At 37.6% G+C, this 25,012-nt stretch overlaps 3 protein-coding genes across 6 annotated transcripts; 1 reads left to right on the top strand and 2 right to left on the bottom strand.

Moving 5' to 3' along the window:
- Positions 1-416: 416 nt before the first annotated feature.
- Positions 417-4,276, bottom strand: LOC132168150 (uncharacterized). Of its 2 annotated transcripts, none has more exons than XM_059579244.2 (2): positions 4,129-4,276; positions 417-2,200 (listed from the first exon to the last, which is right to left on the bottom strand). In XM_059579244.2, the coding sequence occupies exons 1-2, from the start codon at positions 4,228-4,230 to the stop codon at positions 791-793; spliced, it is 1,512 nt and encodes a 503-aa protein (XP_059435227.2). In that variant the 5' UTR covers positions 4,231-4,276; the 3' UTR covers positions 417-790. The 2 variants fall into 2 exon arrangements, with proteins under 2 accessions (XP_059435227.2, XP_059435228.2); XM_059579245.2 differs by having other exon boundaries at positions 4,135-4,276.
- Positions 4,277-12,681: 8,405 nt separating this feature from the next.
- HCF106 (Bacterial sec-independent translocation protein mttA/Hcf106) lies at positions 12,682-16,379 on the top strand. Its single transcript, XM_059579255.2, has 6 exons — positions 12,682-13,040; positions 13,156-13,277; positions 15,280-15,339; positions 15,432-15,585; positions 15,824-15,970; positions 16,065-16,379. Exons 1-6 carry the CDS (start codon positions 12,824-12,826, stop codon positions 16,103-16,105), a joined length of 741 nt encoding a protein of 246 aa, XP_059435238.2. The 5' UTR covers positions 12,682-12,823; the 3' UTR covers positions 16,106-16,379.
- An 871-nt stretch (positions 16,380-17,250) lies between these two features.
- On the bottom strand, positions 17,251-23,922 carry EMB1691 (Methyltransferase MT-A70 family protein). Of its 3 annotated transcripts, none has more exons than XM_059579238.2 (7): positions 23,758-23,922; positions 20,211-23,006; positions 19,792-19,875; positions 19,563-19,667; positions 19,312-19,420; positions 18,601-18,752; positions 17,251-17,842 (listed from the first exon to the last, which is right to left on the bottom strand). In XM_059579238.2, the coding sequence occupies exons 2-7, from the start codon at positions 22,908-22,910 to the stop codon at positions 17,396-17,398; spliced, it is 3,597 nt and encodes a 1,198-aa protein (XP_059435221.2). In that variant the 5' UTR covers positions 22,911-23,006; positions 23,758-23,922; the 3' UTR covers positions 17,251-17,395. The 3 variants fall into 3 exon arrangements, with proteins under 3 accessions (XP_059435221.2, XP_059435222.2, XP_059435223.2); XM_059579239.2 differs by having other exon boundaries at positions 17,752-17,842; positions 19,340-19,420; XM_059579240.2 differs by lacking the exon at positions 17,251-17,842 and having other exon boundaries at positions 18,636-18,752; positions 19,308-19,420.
- Positions 23,923-25,012: the final 1,090 nt, after the last annotated feature.

Genomic DNA, 25,012 nt, shown 5'->3' with positions numbered 1-25,012 from the left:
TAAAAGAGTGGAAATAAAACTTGACGAGACACTTGGTTTTCTCACCTCCTAGCTCCTACACCCTACAAACCAAAATGAGAAGCACGCTTGCAGAGAATTGAGGAAGAGGGTTTATGAATTGGGCTTGGAATGAAGAGGAAATTGGAGCAGGCTCAATTGTCACGACTCACACAACCCACAATACGATGAGAATGGTCTCCACAACGCATCGTCCAGATCCAGTGGCAGATGGCCAATTGAGATAGCTTATGGCAAGCTTCAGGCGATTGATCAATATAGGAGAAAAGCATCGAAGCTGGGAATTCATGAAAAGTAGAATTGTATAAAAGAAGCCCCATCTAGAAAAGCATCGCAATCCCCAACCTATCATATATGCACGGTGCACCAGCATAGATCATCAGACAAGTCACAGCTGCTCAGTATGGAAAACTTATCTTTTTTATTATTACATATCATTATCACATATGAGACGAGTAATAATCCACAACATAATACCTATACGTGAATGATGTTTCTTGTATACATCAGGTAATGAAATACTAAAAAGAATGATCTATCAGTACCCACACAATATCCCAACAAACTATTTCCTCTCTGCATTGTCTTCAGGGTCATAAAAGATTACGATTTACAAAACACTAATCTCACCTCTGGCCTTTTCTCGCTGGACTGCCAAGCTATGTCTTCCACTTACTATTACCATCAGATTTACATCTGATGAATTAGTGATTTTAGCATCAGAAATCTTCACAAAGTTGTGGAGGTTAAGCCAAGTTTGACAGGCTGAATATCAGCTGACCCCTGGTTGCAGCATTGGGAAGAAAGCCCAGTTGTTGCCATTCCTAGCTTCCTTCCCCGTTACATTTTCATTTGCCCACCACTCGGAGCCAATGGGGGGCTTATCAGACGCTTCACCTTTTGTGTTGTCAAAATTGAACTCTTTGATTGACCCAAGAGATACAGAACGATGCTTCCGATAGCTCTGCTCCTCCCCTTCCTCAGAAGCTTTTTCAGGCAGTTCATTGGATGTTTCCCCAGTAGACAACTCGCAACAATTCTTGCTATCTGCTACTATCCCTTCTCTATCACTTGGGGCTTCTGCCACTATATCCTGTGAAGCTTCTGACACATTTCTTGTAGGTGCCATGGATTTATTTGCAAGACAGCGTGCAACGTCTTCCCCAGTCAACTCAAATGATACTCTGTGATTAACTATAGTTCCATTATTTTGACATCCATTTCCTGAGCTGGTGAGGGATGCCATTTCACAAATCCGGTTCTCCAGAAGGAAACTGTCTCGAGAGGCAGGGTCCATTGCATCAGGTGTCAAAGATCCAGAACCCAACCTCGAGCCCAACCCGGCACCATCTGGGGTCAAAGATCCTGAATTTAACCTTGAACCCAACCCCACACCATCTGGGGTCAAAGATCCAGAACCTAGCCTTGAACCAACCCCCACACCATCTGGGGTCAAAGATCCAGAACCAAGCCTTGAACCCCATTTACGAGCTGAAAAATGTTCAAAGCCCAAGAGTTTTGGAGCCTCCCCCATGCGGAACTCTAGGATAGGGTGTCTATCAGGGAAAGGAGTTGATGCTCCAGAATTTGAGATTGCCGATCCAGGTGATATGAGGTGACCACCAGGGCTTCCTGGGTACTGTTGATAAGGCTGGAATTCATAATGGGCTAATGCAAACTTCAGGCTGGTCCCATTGTTTCTACGAGCGCGGTCAAGCGAAGATGTTAGCAGTTGAGCAAATGGCACTTCAGGAGATGAAGGTGTTGTCAGTTGCACGGATTCAGGAGGGGGAGTGAAAGGAGCAGTAGACGGTTCCGTGGTGAAGGTAGAAAATACAGGGGGAGAGACCAACTGTGTCTCATATGCATAAGGACCTACAGCAAAAATTGCTGCAGTTCCACCCGGTGAATAGGAATTGACAGAAAGAGAAGTGAGGGACAGTAATCCAGCAGGTGATTGGGTAGCAGAGGGAGGATCTGATTGTAGGAAGGATGCGGGAGAAGAGGGAGGGGCAATGAAGGGTAGTATAATGGCACTTGAGGGGGTTGGGTTTTCATTAGCAGGAGCTGCAGCTCCTGGAACCACTGACTCAGGAACAAGGATAGCATGGCTAATCCGCTTGCTGTTTTTATGAGATCCAAAGCACCAGTAAAGGCTCCAGCAGCTTCCCCATCTTCTTTTCTGTATTCAGATTAAAAAATAAATAAATTGTGAATGACTAAGAGTTTGAAAGGAATTAAGACCTGGTTTCTTCTCTAGCTTTAAGATCCACGATCATTTAGCAAGCAAAAATCAGAGACCAAATGAGGGAAACACAGCCAGAGTCCAGTACAGTATAAGCATGGGTACAACCCTCTTCATCACCAGACACATGCGTGTGCATTTACACAACAAGAATAGTTTGATGCACCCAAAGCAAATATACAGCCCTCACTACAACATAAGCATGGGTACAACCCCCTTCATCACCGGAGTTGGACATTCAGTGCCAACTTTAAAATAATTTCAGCACATGCCACACAACCCAAAATTGTCATCAGATGCAAAGTAAACCAGCAATTTTAGCTTTGCAATTTGAAAGAAAAATTAGTTCCAGTTAGCATATAGATATGTTTGACAACACTATATAATGTTTCCAAGGTCCTGCTATTGCAAATTATGTGTTGGAGTGCTCCTGTAAAACAGCAGATGCAGCCTGGTTTAGTGCAAAGTTGACTGCAACAATATGAAAATTGAAGCAAAGCTTCTCAATGAAACTTAGATAGTTTGACCATTTCTTCTGATCCTAGAACATGTCATGTAAATTTGGCTTGTTCTGATGGCCATCAAAGTCACTTTTTCTCAAGGATGTCTCCCTGCATCCCCTAATGCAATAGTCTCTTTGAAAAAACCAATAAACAGGGCCCTCTATAATTTAGCTAGAAGAGGAAGAGGAGAAGGAAGAGAAAAAGGGGGGAGACTACCCCCATTCCCCTTTAGAGCGCTGCTTTTCACCCCCCAAAAAAAGCAATCCACAGGTTTCCATTCTAGGAGAGGATCCTGTTCCCCATTCTAGGTCATCCTCTTAAAGGATCATTAAACACTAATATTACTTTTCTAAACCCACCTTGGCAACGTGTCTCACAAAAAATCAGTGGGATCACCGCCATGACACAGCATTTCTGTTTTCATGATTACGGCAACCGAGAAAAAGAAAAAGAAGAAAGAATTTGCAATCTAACCAATAGAATGCACAGACAACTGTTGTACAAGAACACACCCAATCAATTTCTACAACTACAAGGATAGATTTTAGTTTCTACAAAATGACAATCTTACATTTTATACTTACTATTAGTTGATGACAAAACAAAGAAACCAACTTAACTGAGCCAAATATGTATATTAGGCTTGTTTGACTAAAAATACTGTAGTTCTTATAAATTCTTCTTTTTTCCTTTCCCTCGGTTTCTCAGCAGCCAAACACAGCACCAAAAAGAAGAAGACCTAGATATTAATGAAAGCAGGAAATATGCCATTCACATATATAAAACGAAAAAACAAAAAGCAGAAAGCAATCCCTAAAAAGTACAACCCCAAACGCTTTATAAAAACTGCGGTAACTAAAACCTCTACTAAATTGGCCTTACATAACCAATCAACTTAATCGTGAGATTTTCAAATTTGAAAATATAACAAAGATTATCAAGCATAAGATCCAACAGTCCGTTCAGTTTTTCCTTTATCCTTCTTCAACCAGCAGTTTCTCACCCATCAAACAGAGTATAAGAAACACAGAGTATAACAAACATGAAACCAACTAATCGACATGACCTTTTGTTTCTTTTCCTAATGAAAAACATAAAATCTTTCCATTTCCAATGCAATTTCCCACCGCCAAATGGATTACAAAAAGTAACTGAACCCAAAATAAAAGGGGAAAAATCAGCAAATCCAATCATTTAGCTGATAACACTTTCCCATAGAACCACCAAAACAACACGAAACGCAAATCCAGCATATTCATCGCTTTCTCTATTTTCCTCATTTTCTCAGCTACCAAACAAAGAAAAAAATAAAATTGAAGACACCCAATCATATACAAAACCAACACATACATACGCACATACACTTACTGGAACAGTGGTGGGCTGGACGCGACTCTCTGCGGAGACGATAGCAGTAGCTGCGGCGTTTATGGTCTCCACGCTGTTATTATTTACGCTCCTCATCCTTTTCGTTTCGTTCCGATCCAAAGCAAGCTCTGCCTTCTTTTTTTTTTTTAAAAAAAAAAAAAAAGAAGAAATAATTAAAGAAAAAAGCAAAAGAAGCTGTTTTTTTAATTTTTTTTTTTGGAACTGGAAATCTACGGTTACTGAATTTTCCGGCTACTTGAAGCTAAGAGTCGCCGGGGAATGATTTGATTCCCAGCCCGGCGAGATTTGAGAACATGGAATTCAGATTTTGATGATGTACACAGTACAGCTACAAATACAGCACCAAACTGCAACCATGACTACTACATAAATGTATTTATTACAAAATCAATTCTCTCTCCGGGGAGTTTCCTCCATTTTTGCGCTAAATTCTGACCACGTCAGCGTGAAGGGATAATTAGAAGGGACCCACGTCAAATTATTGTTATTATACCATGTAGTTATTGTCTTTATCTTGATTATTGTTATTATCATTTCTTTTTATTTTCATTTGCTTACCCAAATAAATAAATAAATATCCCATGTATATATTGGATGAGGATCCTATTATTAAAGAAATTCCAAAAAGGTCCGAGAGACCCACTTTGCCCACAATTCTTTCTTTTAGGCTGTCCAAATATTTGTGAAATTTGGACACTTTAATAATAAGAGTTCCAATTTATTTTAATGATTTAATTATACATGAGAATAATTGTTTTGACTAATGCTATAGCCTATAGAGCAATGGCTTTCAAAATTACTATTATAATAATTTATCATAAATTTAATAATAATTTTAAAAGTCACATAATTTTTTTTTTTTTTTTTTTAAATGACATATAGCATTGTTGGTTAATTTGGTTTTTGGATTATGGGAAGGTTGAAGATAGCTTAAAATGAAAAGACAAGTACAAATAAGGTGTTTAGATTATAATAATCCACTATCCTTATATCCTAATAATGGTTGTACTTTTACATTCCAATAATAATTAGCGTCCTTAAAGTTCATACTTACGTTAATTTTCAACGCCTTTATCGTGATGAAGTGGCTTCAATGTGTATATGCATGCACTAAACTTGTGAAAGTTGAGAATTGTATATCAACGAACGGGGGATTTTTATGGATACCATTATTAAACTAGTTATGAGCTTTTTTTATTTTATTTTATTTTTTTTAATGAGCAGAAATTTTATATGTATAGTTATAAGATTATACTGTGTACTCACTACTTTTACTGAGTACTTAAGTTGTCCCTCATCCCCTGATCCCTTCCAAACACTAGATCAGTCAAAAAATTTAAACCCCAACCAACAATGTGAAACATTTAAAGTAGCTCGTGTTGAGCTCTTGACGCGCTAGATAAGGCTGCTATAAACCAAACCTTTTACTTTCTTTCTCTTATTTGTGTGTGTGTCTATATATATATATATATATATATATATATGAGTGTGTGTGTGTGAAATTATTAAATATATGTATAATTTTTTAATTTTTAATTAGTGCGTCCACAAGAAGTAACAAAGATATGTTGCATTATTAATATACAAATTGGGTTTCCTTAAAGATAATGATGTTTTTAGTGATTGCGAGATGAATTGAGAGAAGTGCCCATCAGCCCTTCTAAAATTTTATCATGCCGCCACACAATAAAAGTAGTGACGGTGGGCTTTAAAGGCTTGGAGGCTTTAATAGCGAGACTAACAAGAGGTGTGTGTGCATGGTGGAAGGAGATTCTCGTGATTAATGGTTGTGATTATAATGTTCCCTTTTCTTTCTTTCTTTTTTGTTTTTTCTTGAGAAATGTAATACTTAATACACATGACTCGCGTGACCACATATGGCGTATAAATTGTGTGGCACCGGCACTACCATTTACTATTTATATTAACGTTCATATATAATGCTTGCTTCTTACGCTGTTTATTTATTTCTTAGTTAACCGTTACATTTGAATGGAGTAAAAAAAAAAAAAGAAAGTGAAATACAAGATACAGAGGGAGAGAAACAGCAAGCTTAGCTAAAAACGATCCTAGCAAAGTCTTTTCTATTATCTTTTCAATAATTCTATCCCAAAATCACTTGATGAGGATTGAGGCCTCATCTAGGCAAAACTGGCAAAGTCCTTGTCATATAAATTAGTATGATTATTGAGGGTGTTTCCGTCAAGTGTCATCTTTTCCTTTTCTACTTGTTCAGACTTTTCTACCGCAAAGGCACTTTTTTTTGTGAAAGTTGTGCACGTGTGCAGTTCCAGTTGTTTTTGATGGGTTTTTGTGCGCACCCCTCGTGCGTTAGATGGTGACAGCACCCCCCCACCCCCCCTTTAATTTTTTTTTAAACTCTAAATTTAACCTTACACCTTACACGAGTGGTTCCCTCTCAACCATTATCTTTTTGCTTTCCGATAATGATGATGATATCTCCCTCTCTCTCTCTCTCTCTCTCTCTCTCAAAAGTAACTTTTAATGGCCTTCTACCTTTCAACCTTTGAATGTGTCTGATTATTCTTAGCTTTTTAACCTTTTTATTATGTATCTTTCAGGAGATTTTGCAGTTCAGAATTATGATGATGATTCACTTTTCCTCTTTTCCACAACCTAACAACATAAAGATTAAAAAGCTTTTTAGACTAAGAAGTCATGGACACAAGCTAAGCACCCGCAAACAATTTTTGGTACAATTTGTAAATTTGAGAAATTTTTAATACATAATTAACTAATTGAGATTATGAGATTTGAGCTATTTAATTAAATTAGTTACATTAGATATGTTTTAGTACAATTCAAACTATCACCCATAATTGAGCATATCATATGTTTGTGGCCATACTTGAATCTTTAAAGTTTTTCACTTCTATCTCATAACTCTATTTATTTATTTATTTATTTACTAGAACTATAAAGTTGAGAATGATGTGATTCACTTTTTCAGTCCCGACCCCCTGTAAGCAAGAAGAAGCTGAAACCGGAAAAGATAAAGAAAAAATAAAAAAAAATAGCAACTTTTAATGTTGGGTCCACTGAGAGGTGCAACTACTGGATATTTCATTAGGTGACCCTGTTATGGGGTGGCTTAGTGTGGTTATGGCCCTACAAGTCAAAAGCTAAACCAGCACACCACATGTTCTGGTTGATCCAGTAGATGGGGGTCAATTTTCAATTTTTAATATTTCAACCACAAAAATTCAGCTACCCACATTTCTTCAACGTCCTCATTTATACTGCTCCCCATCACCGTTGCGGTGTTTGAATATTAAATAATGTATACATTTTTTTTTTTAATTTTTTTAAAAAATATATATATGTGATTGGAGAGGAGATGAGAAGAGAAAAAAAAAAAAGACAATAGATTCTATATAAAGGTTTTAAATTAAAACTTCATTCAATGATTTAATTTCTTGTAAGATCTTGCATTAAAAGAAACAGTGTCATTTGTAAAATTCTTTGTCGAATACTTATCATAAGAGAGAAAGAAAAAAAAAAATGTAAATAATCAAATGTCATAAAACAAGAAGATCGAGCAAGGCAATTTTTTTGTGTTTTTTTTTTTTTAAATAGTAACATATTTGATTACACAGAAATATATAAGATCATCAAATACAATTTCTCGGACACACGAAGGGTAGCCCTCTCTCCATAGTCTCTCCTCACTCAAAGACAAAGCCAACTTTGCAAGCTTGTGGGCAGCCACATTTCCTGTTCGTTTCACATGACAGACTCTATTGATATACATTTTATAGCAGCAACTTTGCATCATTTATCAGAGTACCATAGCGACCCCATGAACACTCATCCTTACGCAAAGCTTGAATAACCTCCAAAGAATCACCCTCCAAGATGATGGTATTGAGCTCCATAAACACACATAATTCAGCCATTTTCCAAGCAGTCAGGGCTTCAGCAGTTGTAGGATCAATAACATACTATCTCGACACCCCAAAAGCAGCAAGAATTAATCCATTATGATCACGAACTATAATACCTATCCCCATTTTTCTACCACCTTTGTCCACAGCCACATCCCAATTGATCTTTACAACCCCAAAAGAAGGTTTCAACCACCTCTGCACCAATGGATTCAGTTGCTAGGGACGTTGAACATGTCTCCCCTCCTCTGCTCTCATAAAATGTTTCACTTGTTCCTAAGCCATCCCATATAAAGTTCAAGGAGATTGAAAATCACCACCAAAAACTAATTTATTTCTTCTCAACCATATAAGTCTTGCAATGACAGCCACTAACTAGATTCCATCGTCATCTAATTTGCCAATGAGCATTTCCAACACATGTGCAAAGGAAACTTCAATTGATGTACATTTATGGATCATTTTCGAACACTCAGCCCAAACGTCTACAGCAGAGGGACACATCCACAATATATGCCCCACAGTTTCACTATATAATCCACAAATTGGATGCATGGGATCAGATATAATACCTTTTTATGGAGATTAAACCGTGTAGGCGGAATTTCATTACAAGCTTGCCAAAGAAAAGTCTTCACCACCATAGGTCCTTTAATCTGCCATATAGCCTTTCATTGTTTGGACCTAAATGTGTTATCCAAATAGCTCCCTAAGGTTTATTCCCTAACCCAGCCTCTAGAAAAGATTCACCCGGGTAATACTTTTCCTTAAGCACTCTTGCCACTATAGAATCGGGATTTTGAAGAAGTCACCACCCTTGCTTCGCCAAAAGTTCTAAATTAAAACTTTCCAAATCTCTATATCCCATCCCACCCTTCTCCTTAGCCAAACCCAATTTCTCCCAACTCATCCAAGCAATTCGAGAGTCGTTTTCCTTGTGCTTCCACCAAAACTTGGACATCATGGAATTAATGTTTCTACAAAGTGTTTTGGGTGGTTGAAAGACACTCATAGTGTACGTAGGAATGGCCTGAATTACAGCTTTTAACAGAACTTCTTTACCCGCTTGAGACATGAATTTTTCCTTCCACCCATTGAGACGCTCCAAAATTCTACCCTTCAAACTTGTAGACGCTCCTACACGTGATCTTCAAACTAGAGCAGGGAGACCAAGATATTTCTCATAGCGTCTCGTAGAACTGATCCCTGCTACAGATAAGATATGTTCCTTAGCTTCCCTTTTGGTGTTTCGACTAAAGAAAATAGAAGTTTTTTTCCTGTTTAATTTTTGTCCAGATGCTTTCTCATAAATCTCCAAAACCTCTTGAATACGCAGCCATTCAAAAATATTTGCTTTACAGAAAAGCAAACTATCATCTGCAAAAAAAAATAAATGGTTAATCCGGATGCCCCCACATGTGATAGGAAGACCTGTGATTTGCCTATTTATTTCTACCTTTTGAATAAGCGAACTCAATCCCTGTGCACATAGAATAAAGAAATACAGAGACAGTGGATCCCCTTGCTTGATTCCCCTAGTAGGGGTAATTTTCCCATAAGGCCTACCATGAACCAAAACCAAATAGGTCACTGTTCGAATACACTTCATCAATAAATCAATCCATCTACTAGCAAACTGCAATTTCCGCAAGACCGCCTCCAAAAAATCACATTCAACTCTATCATAAGCATTACTCATATCTAATTTAAGAGCCCTAAAACCTTCCCTCACCTTCATCCTACCATCCATTGTATGCATTGCCTCAAAAGCCACAATTATATTATCCATGATTAGCCTCCCCAGAATAAACGCACTTTGAGTAGAAGATATTATAAGGGGTAACAGTTTTTTCAGACGATTAGCAAGGACCTTTGAAATCAACTTATAGAACACATTACAAAAACTGATTGGCCTATATTCAGTTACACTTATAGGAGTCTTGATCTTAGGAATTAAAGCAATATAAGTTAAGTTGAGATCAGCGTAAAAAATATCATTATTGAGAAAACCCAACACCGCCTTACATACCTCCATCTTCACAATAGGCCATGATTGTTGATAGAAGCAAGCCGAAAAACCATTCAGTCCAGGGGATTTGAGGGGATGCATTTGATTGAGAGCTGCCTCCACTTCCATAGAAGTAAATTCCCGCAAAATAGTTGCATTCATGTCAGCCATCACCCTAGCCTCCAAATCAGCCAAGCAAACATCCACCCCAGAATTTTCTCCAGCTGTGAACAACCATTGAAAAAAACTCGTGAAAGCTTGGCCTATTTCATTTTGTTTCTTCCACTCCCTGCCTTCGTCATCTTTGATTTTCACAATGCGATTGATTCTCCACCTATGATTAGCCCAAGCATGGAAATACGGGGTGTTACGATCTCCCTTTTGATACCAACTTTGCTTCGCACGTTGCTTCCATTTAATGTCTTCTTGCTCAAGGATAAAATCAATTTCCCTTTTTAGAATTTGAATTGCTACCAGATTTGACTCTCCCTCTTGCTGTTGCAACACTTCAAGTTGCTTTGTTTTCTGTTTCAGTACCTTCACAGCATCACCAAATTTTTGTTGACTCCATCTAGCAAGCTGCATTTGACATTGTGCTAATTTCAACATTTCTGCTTGCATCCCAACACCAACGTCATCTCCCCTTTCCCACACATCATGTATAACATCCATGCATTCTCCATCAGCCACCCAGCTAGCTTCAAATTTGAATCTTCATGTTGCCACTAACCATATTACATAATATTTACCGATCAGAAATTAAAATACATAATATCTTCGGCATTTATGATATATCGGCTCATTAAAAAGCTTTGCAGCCTCCTTTTTCATTATTCTCTTTATATGTATAGAAAATTAAAGAATCACAGTTAAATGTAAGTTCCACAGCCTCATTTTTCCAATATGTTATTATCCCAAGTTATGAGCTTCATTATATAGCTTGAACAAATGGATTTTTACAAGCAATTAATTTTTTTTTTTTTTTTGGAAAATATACTTTACCGTTATAAAGTATCCACCAATTTTTGTTTTGACGTCCACTGTTTTAAAAAGTGACACTTGACCCCCACAAAGTTTCAAACGTTAACAAAAAAGCCCATCCATTTATTTTCTCTATCACTTTGGACGAAAACCAAGTCATGTGCGTGCCACGTGACACTTTTCAACTAAAAAGTTTGAAAATGCCCTCGGAGGTAAAGTGTAAACATAAAATAAATAAATAAACAAAAAGGACAAAGTTTTCCTCCAAATTGGGTTGGAGGAATTTCTTTAAACCTAGTACATAAAAATGACATGTGTCCCTTGAACATGTGAGATGCACATGTTTTTTTAATAGTAGGGACAAAGTTGAAATAAATTTAGTAAAAACTCATGTGCGTCTCACATGTTATTACAAAAAAGGGACACATGTTATTTTTATAGATTAGGTTGAAGAAAATTTTTTTCAACCCAGTTTGGAGGAAAACTTTGTCAAAAAAAAACTAAACTATAACAAAAAACTTGGGTTAATTATCTTTTTATTACACTATGGTTCTCACTTATTTTTTATTTATTTTTTTCACCTAGATTACAAATCGTATAAAAGATGGTACAGGACTTATGGGAAAAAACCAACTTAGTACTTCTGTCAAATTTTGTTAGTCCAAACTAACGCCCCCCCCCCCCCCCCCAAAAATGCCACATGTCCTAAAAAAAATGCCAATTTAGGGCAATATGTCCTAAAAAAAAAAATAATTAAAAAAAAAAAATCAAAAAAGATAAACCCTAAAAAAATTGAAATTTTTTTTGAGGTGGCTAGGCCGCATTTTGGCCTTTGGGGGTGCCGAACTGTCCCTATGGGTGGCTTAGCCAGTTATTAAACTAGTTTTTTTAAGGACATGTGGCCTTTTTTGGGGGTGACACATGGCAATCCGTTAGTTTGGGCTAACAGAATGTGACAGAGGTATCAAGTTGGTCTTTTCCCATAACTCAAGTACCATTTGTAATACGATTTGTAATCTAGGTGAGAAAAAAAAAAAAAAAAAGTTGAGAACCTTGGTATTAAAAAGGTAATTAACCAGAGTTTTTTGTTTTAGTTTAGTTTATTTTTTATTTTTTAAATAAGTTTTTTTTAAAATTTTTTTTTTTAATGTTTACACTTTAGCCCCCGAAGCAATTTATGTTTACACTTTACCCACAAGGGCATTTTCGAACTTTTTGGTTGAAAAGTGTCACGTGCCACGCACGTGAAAAAAAAATGGATGGACTTTTTTGTTAACGTCCGAAACTTTGTGGGGGTCAAGTGTTACTTTTGAAATATTGGACGTCAAAACGAAAATAGATGGGTACTTCACGGGGGTAAAGCGTCTTTTTTTTTTTTTTGGCAAGCAACGTATCTATTACACGTGCTCATGGTGCACCTCTTTATTCAACAAATTAAGCCTATCATCAAAAAGAAATTGGGTTCTTAGAAGTAGCCTTGGTCCGAGGTGGTTGGGCCGTTGGGCTGCCCAATGGTCGTGAGTTGTCGTAGCATTGTTGGGTTGGGTTGGGTTGAGTTGAGTCAAGTAGTAGGATATTTCGTAGTCAGCCCGGAAGCAGCCCAATGATGGGTCATCACTTTCGCATTACATTCACTCTCTAATCTCTATGGTTGTTGTGTGTGTCTGAGGAATGAGGATAATACCGGACCGGTGCCTCCGCAGAAGGCCATGACTCAAAAATCAGACATAGTAGCGTAAAGAAGCAGGCTTACTATCTTCAAATCATTAGACGTATGGTCATGGCCTCAGCAATTTGTACTCCCACATTCTCATCACCGTCCTCTGCAAAATCTGTTATTTACTCCGTATCTTCTTCTCACACTTCACACCCCAAAACCCCAAAATTTCATCTTTCCAGATGGGTTCCTCCACTGGGTCTCAGTATTTTTTCTCCGTGGAGCGGCCTCAAACATCTGGGTATCTCAATCACACCAAAGCCTCTCAATTCAGGTACTTCTTCTCACTCCTTTGGTCGTTTGTTCTCTCATTTTTAGTCAGCTGAAATAATTGGGATGTGAAATCTTTGGTTTTTTTTTTGTTTGTTTTAACAAATGATGTTGTGCAGAGAGGAAGGAAAGGTGTAAGGGTAAGATGGTTTATGCATCTCTGTTTGGGGTTGGAGCTCCCGAGGCTCTGGTCATTGGGGTGGTAGCTTTGTTGGTTTTTGGTCCCAAAGGTCTTGCTGAGGTGAGTCGCGTGTATAAAATTTAAAACTTTGGACTTTATCTTTCAGTTTGTTACATTTGTCTGTTTACTAAACTATTAACTTTCTATGTATATGCATGTAATCTTAATTCGATCTACTCTCATGAAAAAGAAATCTGTGGGACGAAAAAATGGTTTGTCTTTCTTCTTCTCGAGGATTTGGGATAAAGCCAATGAAATTGTTGTAAGGTCCATTGTAATCTAGAATGCTATCCCTATGGGGGAAAATGAACTTTATCAACCTAGTTTTTTTTTTTTTTTTTTTTTTAGTGTACTGAGAATCTCATATAGAATTGTCCGTCTGCTTGGAAAATTGCTTAAAAAGAAAAAAGAAAAAAGAAGCGATCATATTCGTTACTATGATGTTTGCTGAAGAGCATTCCTTAAGCGCATGATTTGACTGAGACTTCGAGAGAGAGTAGAATATGATCCTAGTAACACCTGTTATCTTGCTAGGACAACCTAAAACTCTTAACACTCCCTTCAATTATCTTGATGAACCCAACAAATCTTATGAAGTTTCCCGCTTGAGAGAGATCATAATGGTGCCACATCTGAACTCCAAGCTGCCTCTTCCATAGGAAGCTCTTTGTATCTTCCTAATAAGCTCACTGCTCTTAAGTAGTCCACAACTTAATGCATTCTTTTTCTTGGTTGATAAGTTAAGTAATCTGCAAATTTAGTGTCATTGTGGACATATCTCAAATGAAATATCTCCTTACATCACCGGAGTAAGAACTATAACTTGTAAATTGTAAGAAGCCAAATAACACCTATACTCTGGTATTTAATAATTCTTCAATGGTTTTAACTTTGTGCAATCCTTGAATGCTTATTCTCAATTACCACAGTTATTCTACACTGTATGAACAAACATAGTGGCGTCTCAGAGTCTGAAACAACAACACAATCATCAATAGACAATACAATGATACTAGAATACCATGCAACTTTCTCCTTTGATCCCTTGCCATAGAGCCACTGATAAAGTAGATTACTCTGTTATGAGAGAGACGTATATAGTTAGCTTCACTGCTTCTTACTTCATGTAAAACTATAGATAATTTATGAGGGCTACTCTACTTTGTTTCCTACTTCTTTTTGGGTGCTTTGTAGGCAACGAACTAGTTATACCTTTTATATATAGGAGGTATCTATGACGATGTAGGTAAACATTTTTTTTTTTTTTGATAGGTGACGATGTAGGGAAACATATTTGTTTACTTTATCCATATAAAAAGTATTAAAGTAATGATTAAGTAATTAAATTTACCTTTTCCTAAAAGCTTAAGCTTTTGGGATAACTGGTAATTTAACATAGTATCAGAGCCAAAGGTCATGTGATCAAACTTTGACTCCGTCAAATCACCCCCCATTTAAATTAAATATTATACGTATTGGGCCTCATCTATTAAAATAGAGTTTGATCACACATGTGAGGGGGAGTGTTAAAATAATAATTAAGTAATTAAATTTACCTCTTCCTAAAAGTTTAAGCTTTTGAGATAACTGGTAAGTTAATAAAAAGTACACCAGTGTTGAAGTTCACGTAATCACACATTCATTAATAGAAAATTTCAGGGAGGCAAGCTCTATTATACTGTGCTAAAAAGTTGGGAGTTTGAGTTGTAGTTAGTGATAGGTGGGTTAACTGTGATTTTTGTGCTGCTCTTGATTTTCTAGGAAAATATGAGTTACATGCTTATCATGTTGTATGATTCCTTTATTAATTTTTAGTAAGCACACAAGAGCCCTGAGTTGAGAATGGAGGAGTGGCAAATTAAAATAAATCAGGTCCAGAGTGCCTATATATGCTTATCTCTGTACTTATAGATTACATGTTTAAGTGTGTGAGCAAATGGTAGCATAATATGTCTTGCATACTTTTGACTTAAAAGATCAACTCTTAACAAAAATTAATCTTTTTGTGCATGTGTGTTCTAGATGATCTATATGGTATCTCAATTGAGTTAGCTAAATGCAGGTTGCTCGGAATTTGGGGAAGACTTTGCGTGCATTTCAACCCACCATTAGAGAACTTCAGGTTGGAACATAAAACTTTAGGTTGAATTTGTCTTGTTTAAGCCACTCTGGAGAAGCTGGTTTAAGTAGTGGTGCCTCTTTATTCGTATGTAGGAAGTTTCGAGGGATTTCAAGAGCACCCTTGAAAGGGAGATTGGTCTTGATGACATATCAACGGAAAACAAAATCAGCTCGAGCAGACCCAACGCCACATCAACCCCATCATCTACTACGATCACCAAGGATTCTCAAACTGTAGTTGATCCCAGTGAGTGATTAAGTATTTCCATCATCTACATTTTAATTGAACTCCTTGTTTCATTTTCATGGTAGTAGGATAACATTTTTTTTTTTTTTTTTAAAGTATATATACTTGTTAAAAGATGCCAGCATTGACTGGTTTTATAGACATGCAAAAGTGGCAAGCACGCTCGGCTTTCCTTCTCCTGTACTGTCCTTTCCTTTTAAACAAATCTGATAGGGCCATGTCATTTCCAAAATTGCAGATGGTGCTTCATCCCCAAACAGAGCATATACCACTGAAGAGTACCTAAAGATCACAGAAGAGCAGCTAAAGGCATCTGCTGCCCAACAGCAGGTTCAGGTACCTCCTTCAGGAGAAGGTGAGTTGGAAACTCAAACCCAGCCCCAAGGTTAGTCATTCTTCAACAAGTACCTCGCTCTCTCTCTCTCTGTGTCTCTCTGTTTCTCTGTCTCTGATATTCAACTGTATAATTTGTTTATCAGCTACAATGCCTCCACCTCAAAAGCCTGAAAGCGAGAAATGAAACTTCATGAAGGAAAACGAAAGGTATCTCAGAAGCCCAAAGTGAGACATGAAACTCCATGTATATGATGATTGGGGCCAAAAAAAAAAAAAAAATTATTATGCAGTCGTTCATATTTCATTGCTTGTTAACTGCGAGAGTTTAGAAATTCTGTATTGGTTCAAGAGGACAATCGAGCAGCTGTGGGTGTCGCTGAGTTGGTTGTGGAGTAGATGATTTTGTAGCAACCAAGAAATTCTAAATTTTGTGAATGAATTAGATTCTTTTTTCATGAGGCATGATCGTGATCATTTCAGAATTCGAAAATGAAAAATTAAGGAAGAGCTGAGGGCTAAACCGGTACTTAAGAGAGTTGAGTGCGCTATCTCTATCCATCTTTATCGCTAATCTCTTTATCTCTTATCTCTTAGCGCGTGGTTGTGACTTGTGACTTGTGACTTGTGAGGTGCCTCCAGCCTTTCTTTTCTTTCAGATGTTCACAAGGTTTTAGGCCTTCTGGCACATTCAACCACGCCCAAGCCCACCTGGCCCATGCCAGCTGATTGCCAGTGAGCCCTCCATGGTTGGGACAAGGGGCGTTTTTCAACACTCCTAAATTCTTTCAAAAAAAAATAATAATAAAAATGAAGCCGTTTTTACTTTTTACACACTGACCATGGTTTCTTTTTGTAAACCATGGCGCGTTTGGTTGTAGAGTTGCAGTGGAATATCGAAGAGGAGGGAGGGGGAGGCATTGGTGCAACAAATCAGATTACCTAAGGATCGGGATCAAATCCCTGGTGATACTGCCAAAATTGCCCATCAATTTTTTCTTAAATTCTGGCCATCCATCCAATGTCATTCAACAGCCACCAATCCACCTCGTGTCTTACTAAAAGATAAATAATAAAATATTATTTGTTTTTTAAAAAGAAAATATTAAAATAACAATAATTTCAGGTCCTACTGTACGTCATCCACATGCGTAAATGGTTTACAATCCTATCCTCTCCTTTCATTTCCTTTTATGAACTCTTTAACAATTCATAAATGAGTTAACTCAATTAAAAAAGAACTAACAATAATAATAAATAAGATCGAGCCCAATTTGTTTTGAACCATCTGCCCTTATATATGAGATGAGATGAGATGAGAAATGACACTAATTAAAGCCAACGAAGACTATTAATATTTATGCATGCTCAGAACATATGGAATTTTCTTTCCACTTTATATTGGAGGGCAGAAAAACAGCAATTACATGGCTGCTACATCACAGCCCATTAAATATCTGCCATAGTAAGTATTCCGTTACAACAAATTTATTTGTCTGTGACTGTGAGACTCAAAATCTATATAGTCTTGATTTGCCTGACCGCTATATCCGTACATATCAAAAATCTTATCATCTGAAGGCATACCGCTGCCCTCTCTTCCTCTAAAACCCTCCATTGGTGAAGCCCAAGCAGCTGGAGTTGAGGGGTTAGAGCTTGAAGCTTCTTGGTTTACACCAAGACCACCCATATTTGAAGGCGAGTTTCCAGCAGGCCTTCTATTGGAGGAACTGGCAGTCGTTAGCGAAATGGATGTTGACTGCTGCTGTTGAAGTTGCTGCTGGTTTTTCATTGGTGACTTGGGCCTAAGAGCCTCTATTTCGGGGGTTGTAATGACAAGATGAGGTGCCTCTGGGGGTGGATTTCGTCCTCCCCCTCCTTGCCAAACTTTCCCATCCTTATCAGCAAAGCTCCTTACATATGCCTGAATTCAACCCAAATCCAAATAAGAGAGTAGTGAATAGGAAAACAAATCAATACAATTTATGGCAAGTGGCATGAACTAATTCACCTTTGTTTTTAGCATTATGTTCTTCTTTTTCTATGACTTAGGAATATACATTATTTATATATTAATAAATAAAAAAACTTAAAAAGTATTTTTTTTGAAGATATTGTTACTTTCATCTTAAAAGGTTTTCGCTCCCTAAAATATTTGTAAGACATATTAATAACCCCAAAAAATTCCATTGGTGCTTGTGGGAAAATATACTCCAAAACAAAATCTGGGATATATCATTTTCCCATGTTTGCCTGCAAAATAGTACTTCAATTCTTAAGATTTCAAAAGTTGGGAGTCATAGAAACAACTAGAAAATAAAAACTTGCTGATTTTAACATTTTTTCCTTATTTCCCGTGAAACAAAGGCAGCCCAAGGTTGAGGTCATTAATCATGCTTCCCATCAGCCCCCAATGTTTCCCTCTCACGAAAATGATTTCCATTGAAATAAACAAAGCCCCAGAAAAGACATCAATTCCACTAATTGAAGAAATTGAACATTGCTAATATTCTAATTGATAAGTACAGCAGGACTTCTATGATTCTCATATTCATATCCCACATCTAATTTTCCACACAGAATGAAAGCCTCCGTCCGGTTCCAGAAATAGATTGGCTGTTCAACAAAAACATTGAACTACGGTGGTTTTGTTTTCAAAGAACGTCGGATTGATTGACATACCTCAGCATTAAAATTTGTAGAGGATAGTTCTTTTCCGACAGTCAGCCAACCAGACCGAATATTGTGGTCTTCACCAAAGAGCTCAAGTCTCCTGCGGCCAAGGGAAAAATGCTCAACAATTCTGTACATGTCTTCAGGCTTTTGGGTTGAACCTGCAATTTCATTGCCATACACCTTATCTAATGAGAGCTCATTTCATCAGTAGATATTGTAAAACCCTGGAAATTATAAAAACAGTGTTTGTAAACTAAAAGTACAACGCTTTTATACCCTGGGTAAAAGCAAAATCGTGCCATACAAGTCATTGTGTTGGAGTTCAAGTCCAAACACATGCCAAAATTGACTTACTATGCTTATTAGGAACAATAAAGAACAAAACCCACGTAAACCCCTACAACATTGATGCAAAAGTACTAAGAATGCCTGCATTCCTTTTTGCTTTCACTTTCTTCAAAACATAGTTCACAAAACAAATCTCCGTTTGAGACTTCACAAGAAAAAAAAAAAAAAATTCTACCAAAATTTACAGATTTGGAAAAGAATTTGCACAGACCCATGCATGACACCTGACCAAAGAAAAATGAAAGTAAATGGAATGACACAACTCAATTTCATATCCCAAATTATCACAAATAATACGCAAGTATATGTAAAATAGACAGATGCAAAGCAAATGTCAATGATGTCAAAGACAGAAAGGATGATACCAACCATAAGGAGGTTCCTCGGCAATTATTACATCAGTATCAATGTTGGCATGGATTATGTGACCATCAGTACTGCGACGGACGGTTCCTTTTATGCCCATCAAGCAGTGCTCCTTTACAATAATGAAAATACGACAAACAAATTAGAAAATTAATCCATGCAGTAATAAAGCATTCGATGAACTAACAAATAAGATAAGGCAGCATGATGAAGCTGCAGACATCCAAAACATAAAAGAAAAACATCAAACTGACCTTTGAGTGCTGAAATAAAGTATGAGAATCATGACGCAACCCCGGTGTTGCAGTAGCTTTGTTTGTCTTCACCCAACAAATATCCTCACACCTACGAAATCCCCACTACGTAACACAAAAGAGAATGGCAAGAGTAACAAACACATCAACAATCTTATAATATAACTTACAGCCATAAAGAAAAGCCTAGTCCTATGCATACAAAAATTCTGAAGGCCCAATTATACACCTTCTTTAAACACTGGCGGCCTTGCTCAAGGCCCGCACCATCACCAACCCATAGGAAGATAAAAGAAGGTGTGTCTGCTATTGCCTGTGAACACAAAGGGCAAAAAACTTAGATATCCAAGTCAAGGGTGAAAGGAAATTATGTCAATACAAGAAAACTGCGTTAAAGTCCTTTCTTGGTCCAAGAAGTTATAGCAAGTTACTTAATAACATTCCGATTCAGGTTTGTTGGTATAGGAACGGTGGTATTATCAAATCATACACCTGATAATATACTTTCTTACCATTTATGATCTGCGACCGAAAGCGGTTAGAATTACTCATTTCCAAGTTCTACCATCACTTCTATAAATGCACATTCAGAACAAGCACAAAGAAAATGGCAATTGGAATAGAAAATATGACACCTAAAAAGATCACCTCAATCTTTAGACTCATTATTTCTTCGAATGTCCAGTACTCCATATGGTCAGCAACACCAGGTGCGCGATGAACATATTCCTCCCATGGGGGGTCCACAAGAATGACGTCAAACTTGGTTCCAAAGAACTCCGGGGACAGCTCAAACTCTTTTAGGTCACATCTGTAATACATAGGAGGAGAAGCGGATTTAGCCACAATCTCATCCTTTTTCTGTATAAGCTCCCTAAGCTTAGGGTAATCCTCTACAACATTTGTAAGCTCTAGCTCTCTGATGAAATTCTGCGGTCGCATACCAGTGTCAACGAAATTTTGAGAGTAATCATTCTGCTCTCCTCTAGAAGGAGCTTTACCAGGAGGCCCACTACTTTTAGTTGGAACCCAACCCCCGGGATTTTTATCAGGTGGAGCTCCTCGTCCCATTGGTCCAGCAGCACTAAAACCTGGGCCAGATATGCTAGGAGGAACTCCTCTTGCGGGGCCAGGTTGGTTAAAATACATCGCAGGGGGTGAGTTCCCCATATTAGGAGGAAATCTCGGACCCGAGGGTCCAGGAGGAACAGGAGAGAGACCTGGTGCAACAGCTAACATATTCATATCAACACCTCGAGCCCCAGGCCAAACGGGTGGAGTAAAGGGTGGAATGAAGACACCTGGCGAAATTGGTGGACCTGGAGCAGGTTGCATACCAGGGGTAAGTGGCTGCATTGGTCCTGGTGGAGGCATTCCAAGATGTCCGAAAGGTGATCCCATTATAGGCAGTGGGATTGCTACCTGTTGATTGTCTCTCCCAGTTGGCCGACCCCTTCCTCCTCTCCCAACTCTATTACCTTTAACTCCTTGTGAGGCAGCTCTGTTGAAGGACCCTGGATCCTGGTTCCCATATGGAGGCTGTGAACCACTGCTAGAACTTTGACCACCAGCACTGCGACCAGACATAGCACCTTTCTGGCTTCTTCCCTTTCCTCCAACAACATCAAAGTCATCCCTCCACGAATTTTGATCTCGCATAGAGGTACCATCATCTGTATATCTTTCCTTTGAATCTTCACCAGGTGGCCCAGACCCATATAAATCATTCCTTCTTGCCCTGTCGTCCTGCATGTATGCCCACTCTTCATCATTTGGTGCTGATTTCAAGTCAGATTGCTGAACAACTTCGGCTCTCCTGGAAAAGTTGGATCCGGAATCTGCTCTTCCATAATCAAGAGGCTTTGTTTGGATCTCTATCACATCATAATTCTCATTCGAAATTCCAAAGTTTGATGAGGTTTTCACAGCTTCACCCCTGCTTCCATCTTTCCTATTACCAGATCGACCATGAGGCCTTTCATTGTCAGTCCTCTCACGACCATGTCTTGGCAACTCCCACTCTCTGCCATGATCATAAACAATATCCCCACTTTTTGACTCTTTATCACTACTGATAGGTTGCCTTCTTTTCCAATTCTCTTTGGAACCTTCACGGTCCCTATTCCTGTCGCTCCAGCTATCATCTCTGCCTTTTGATCTATCATCCCTGTAACCATCCTTTTCCAGTTCCTTCCGCTTGAGGTTGAAATTTCTTTCATAATCTATCTCAGAGTGATCTGTTTCTTGATGACGCTTCCCGACCCTCTCAGGGGTCCTTGACCTGTTGGAGAGCCCTACTTCTCTTGCACTTTTATCCCTCATCCGCATATTTTTATCATCATCTGCATTTAATGTTCTCTCCCGGCTTTCAGCAACATCCTGAACAGGAGTTCTCTGCTGTCTATGCTTCTCGGTTTTCTCCCTACCTGATCTGTCTTCGCGAGTAATAGGACTAACTTTATTATCTTCTTCTAGTGCCTCTGACTTAACTTTGCTCCTATTCCTCTCAATATCAGCTCTTCTCTCTTCCTTATTGTTAGATTTGATACCCTTCTCACTGTTTGAATCTACACCTCGGATCTTACTATCACTTGGTTCATTTCTCCCGACCACACTTCTCTCTCTAGAACTCTCATACTTAGTAGCATCAGAAGCCTTACCACTTCTCAGGTCAGCTCTTTCAGAATAAGTTTCTTCAGCTTTCTTGACTGCATCAGGTTCATCCCATTTTCTCCTCGAGTTTCTCACCTCCTCAGAAGACCCATGACCCTTCTCTCGTCCACTTTCCCTCCTCTCTGAATACCTGGAATCTCTATCAACCACTTTTTCAAGCTCTCCATCAAGTGACCTTTCTTCTTTGCTTTTATTTCTGCTCTGAGAATTCTCAAACTCAGAAAACTTCGAGGCAATTTTCCTTCTCTCACTTTCATCAGCTCGACCATGCCCTCTACTTCCCGATTTATCTCCACCATCTTTCCTGTTCTCTAATTCTCCATCCTGGTACCAATTGCTCAACTTTTCCAACGTATTCTCTTCTTGTCTTTTCTTCATCTGCTTCGACCGCAACTCCTTTTTTGAGTCAAAGTCATCCTCGTCACTACCTGCTCTGCTGGATCCACCTGACCGTTTGCGGCCCTCATTTCTGTCCCCAGAACTTCTTCTTCTTCCACTGCTATCTAGCCCTTCCAACTCATCCCCATTGTTCATTTTTCTTGACCTACTTGACCTATGCTTTCTCTTCTCACTGCCCTCCCACTCTTCATCATCTCCAGTCCTATCACTCTTCACATCAGAACCATCCTCTATGTCCCGTTTTGCATAACTCCGACCACGTTCGGGTGAATCCATCACAAGCACAGGCCTCTAATCACTGTCTACTACTTGAATTATGTTCTCACTTCCAGAGCAGTTTGATATGCACGAATAATCAACTAAAAGATCATCCTGAAACCAAATTAAAAGAAGTCAGAGATTAAAGGAAAATAACAACCAAACAGGCCATATATGAATCCACCAAAAAGGTCTCTCTTTCTAACTTTTTGAAGTTGGGTTGCCAGGAGTTGTGCATAAAAAATATTGACACAACTTGAAATCAATGTGGGTCAATTGACTTGGGAAGCAGATCAAGTAAAACACAAAATTGGCTAAACTCATTCCAATAATGTTTGGTAGCACATCAACAATAAATAGAGCACAAGTAAAAATCTGGCGCTCAGCCCAGAATTAAGAAACAACCAAATGAACTTAAAACCCTAAAAAAACTTGAAATCCAAACAATTGAACCAACCAACTAACTAAACAAAAAAAACCAAACTCGTTTGGTTGCCAAGAAAGCAAACCACAATCGAATCTCAAAATTTACGATTGAATGCGCGGTGCCCAAAGCACGAAACATTTCCAATCCAGCTAAGCTACACAGTAGAACCCAGTTCAAAAATTTGTGAAAATCATAGTTTTGTTGTCATTTGTTAACTTTCTCAGCCACCAGAGGTAACACAGAATACTCGGACGCCAACTACCTAAAACCCCAGTTTCAAAACCTGTTGATAATGCGTTCTTGACTTTCACCAGACAGACCATTAAAGGTTCAGAATTTGAATACTAACACAATGCCCATATGAAAGAAAAAAATCCTAACATTGAAATCCCGTATTAATAATAATAGATTTGAGAGAGAGAGAGAGAGAGAGAATACCTGCGATTTGAGATTCGGGATTGGTAAGAAGGAAAAGAAGTAGGAGCCAGGAAGAAAGTAGAAACCCCCGATTAGGGTTTGAGGCTCAGAAAGACACAGAGTTCTTCTCTCTCTGCAAAAGACCGAACGAATTACAATAGAGACGACGCTGATTTTTGTTTTTGTTTTTCTCTTTCCTCCTTTGTTTCTTAAATTTTTTTTTTTTTAAGTAATAATATATTTTTCTTGCACCCACCTACGGACTACGGTCCTACTGCTACGCCTACTAATGGATTATGTTATTAATTTTTCTAATATTCTTTTTCTAATGGGTTTATTATGCTTTCTTTGCTGCGATTGGTGGATGAGTTACAGAATCCATCTTAATTTGTACTGCATGAAAGCTTAACAATTTTTTTTAGTAAAAGAAAATAGGGACTACACTTATCCTTTCAATCTACTAATCAATTTGTAATATATTTTTCTTTTTTAATTTAGTTAATATACTCTAATGATTTATTATTAAGGTTACAATATTCTCCTTCTGCAAGTAAAAAATAACAGTAATAAATTTCATAATATAGAAAAATTGGAAAAACAATAAATAAATAAAACCACTAACCCCAAGTGTGGGTTAGTTTGAGTTTTTCTAAATCTTTTTTTATTCAAATTTTTTATGAAATTTTTTTTAGATAAAAAGGGACATTGGAAACCTAATGCTTCCTAGGTAGAGCACAAAAAATCAAATTAATAATTTATAGGACAGTTATATAATTGCAATAATTTTATAGTTAAAATTAGCTCTTAATTGTTCTATTTTATATAATTAAATGGCTGGTTTTCGTTATCACCACGTCAAGTTTTAAATAAGCCCTCATATGAAGAAAAAAAATTAGAAAAAAAAAAAGGTATAAAAAACATGAGCGACAATTAGTTAAATCAGTTTAGAAGGATTGATTTAGTAGTTGGAGTTGGAATACTATAGTTTTTTATTTTTTATTTTTTCAATTTGAAAAAGGCATATCAACTTTTAAACAAGGGTTAAATACTTTTGGCCCAATGTGGTTTCACAACTTTATTTTTTTTTCTATTGGGTTTCATTTTTATCACATGAGGTTTCTATGGTTTTGATAATAGACTAAGTTAGTCTTTCGTTAGTTGACTTAACGGAATTTCACGTGAACCAATCAAATGTTGACACGTGGTACCTATTTAATTTTTTTTTTTATTTTTTTTAAAAAAAGTATTTTCGAAAAAAAATTAGGGGTGGTTTCAA

Source organism: Corylus avellana, chromosome 2 (genome assembly GCF_965113065.1).
Source record: "Corylus avellana chromosome 2, dhCorAvel1.hap1.2, whole genome shotgun sequence".
Taxonomy (NCBI): domain Eukaryota; kingdom Viridiplantae; phylum Streptophyta; class Magnoliopsida; order Fagales; family Betulaceae; genus Corylus; species Corylus avellana.
The sequence above is the reverse complement of the archived record's forward strand: the minus strand, read 5'-3'. Positions and strand labels throughout refer to the sequence as shown.

Bases quoted from the DNA above. Each gene is read 5' to 3' on its own strand.
- EMB1691 (XM_059579238.2), bottom strand. From the start codon at position 22,910: ATGGATTCACCCGAACGTGGTCGGAGTTATGCAAAACGGGACATAGAG. The intron at 19,876-20,210 runs GTGATCTTTTTA...TTGTGTTCACAG, and splicing joins TAATGAGTCTAAAGATTGAG to GCAATAGCAGACACACCTTC. The intron at 19,421-19,562 runs GTCAGTTTGATG...ATTATTGTAAAG, and splicing joins CTTTATTTCAGCACTCAAAG to GAGCACTGCTTGATGGGCAT.
- LOC132168150 (XM_059579244.2), bottom strand. From the start codon at position 4,230: ATGAGGAGCGTAAATAATAACAGCGTGGAGACCATAAACGCCGCAGCT. The intron at 2,201-4,128 runs GTATGTGCGTAT...ATCTGAATACAG, and splicing joins CCACCACTGTTCCAGTAAGT to AAAAGAAGATGGGGAAGCTG.
- HCF106 (XM_059579255.2), top strand. From the start codon at position 12,824: ATGGTCATGGCCTCAGCAATTTGTACTCCCACATTCTCATCACCGTCC. The intron at 15,340-15,431 runs GTTGGAACATAA...ATTCGTATGTAG, and splicing joins CCACCATTAGAGAACTTCAG to GAAGTTTCGAGGGATTTCAA. The intron at 15,586-15,823 runs GTGAGTGATTAA...CCAAAATTGCAG, and splicing joins TCAAACTGTAGTTGATCCCA to ATGGTGCTTCATCCCCAAAC.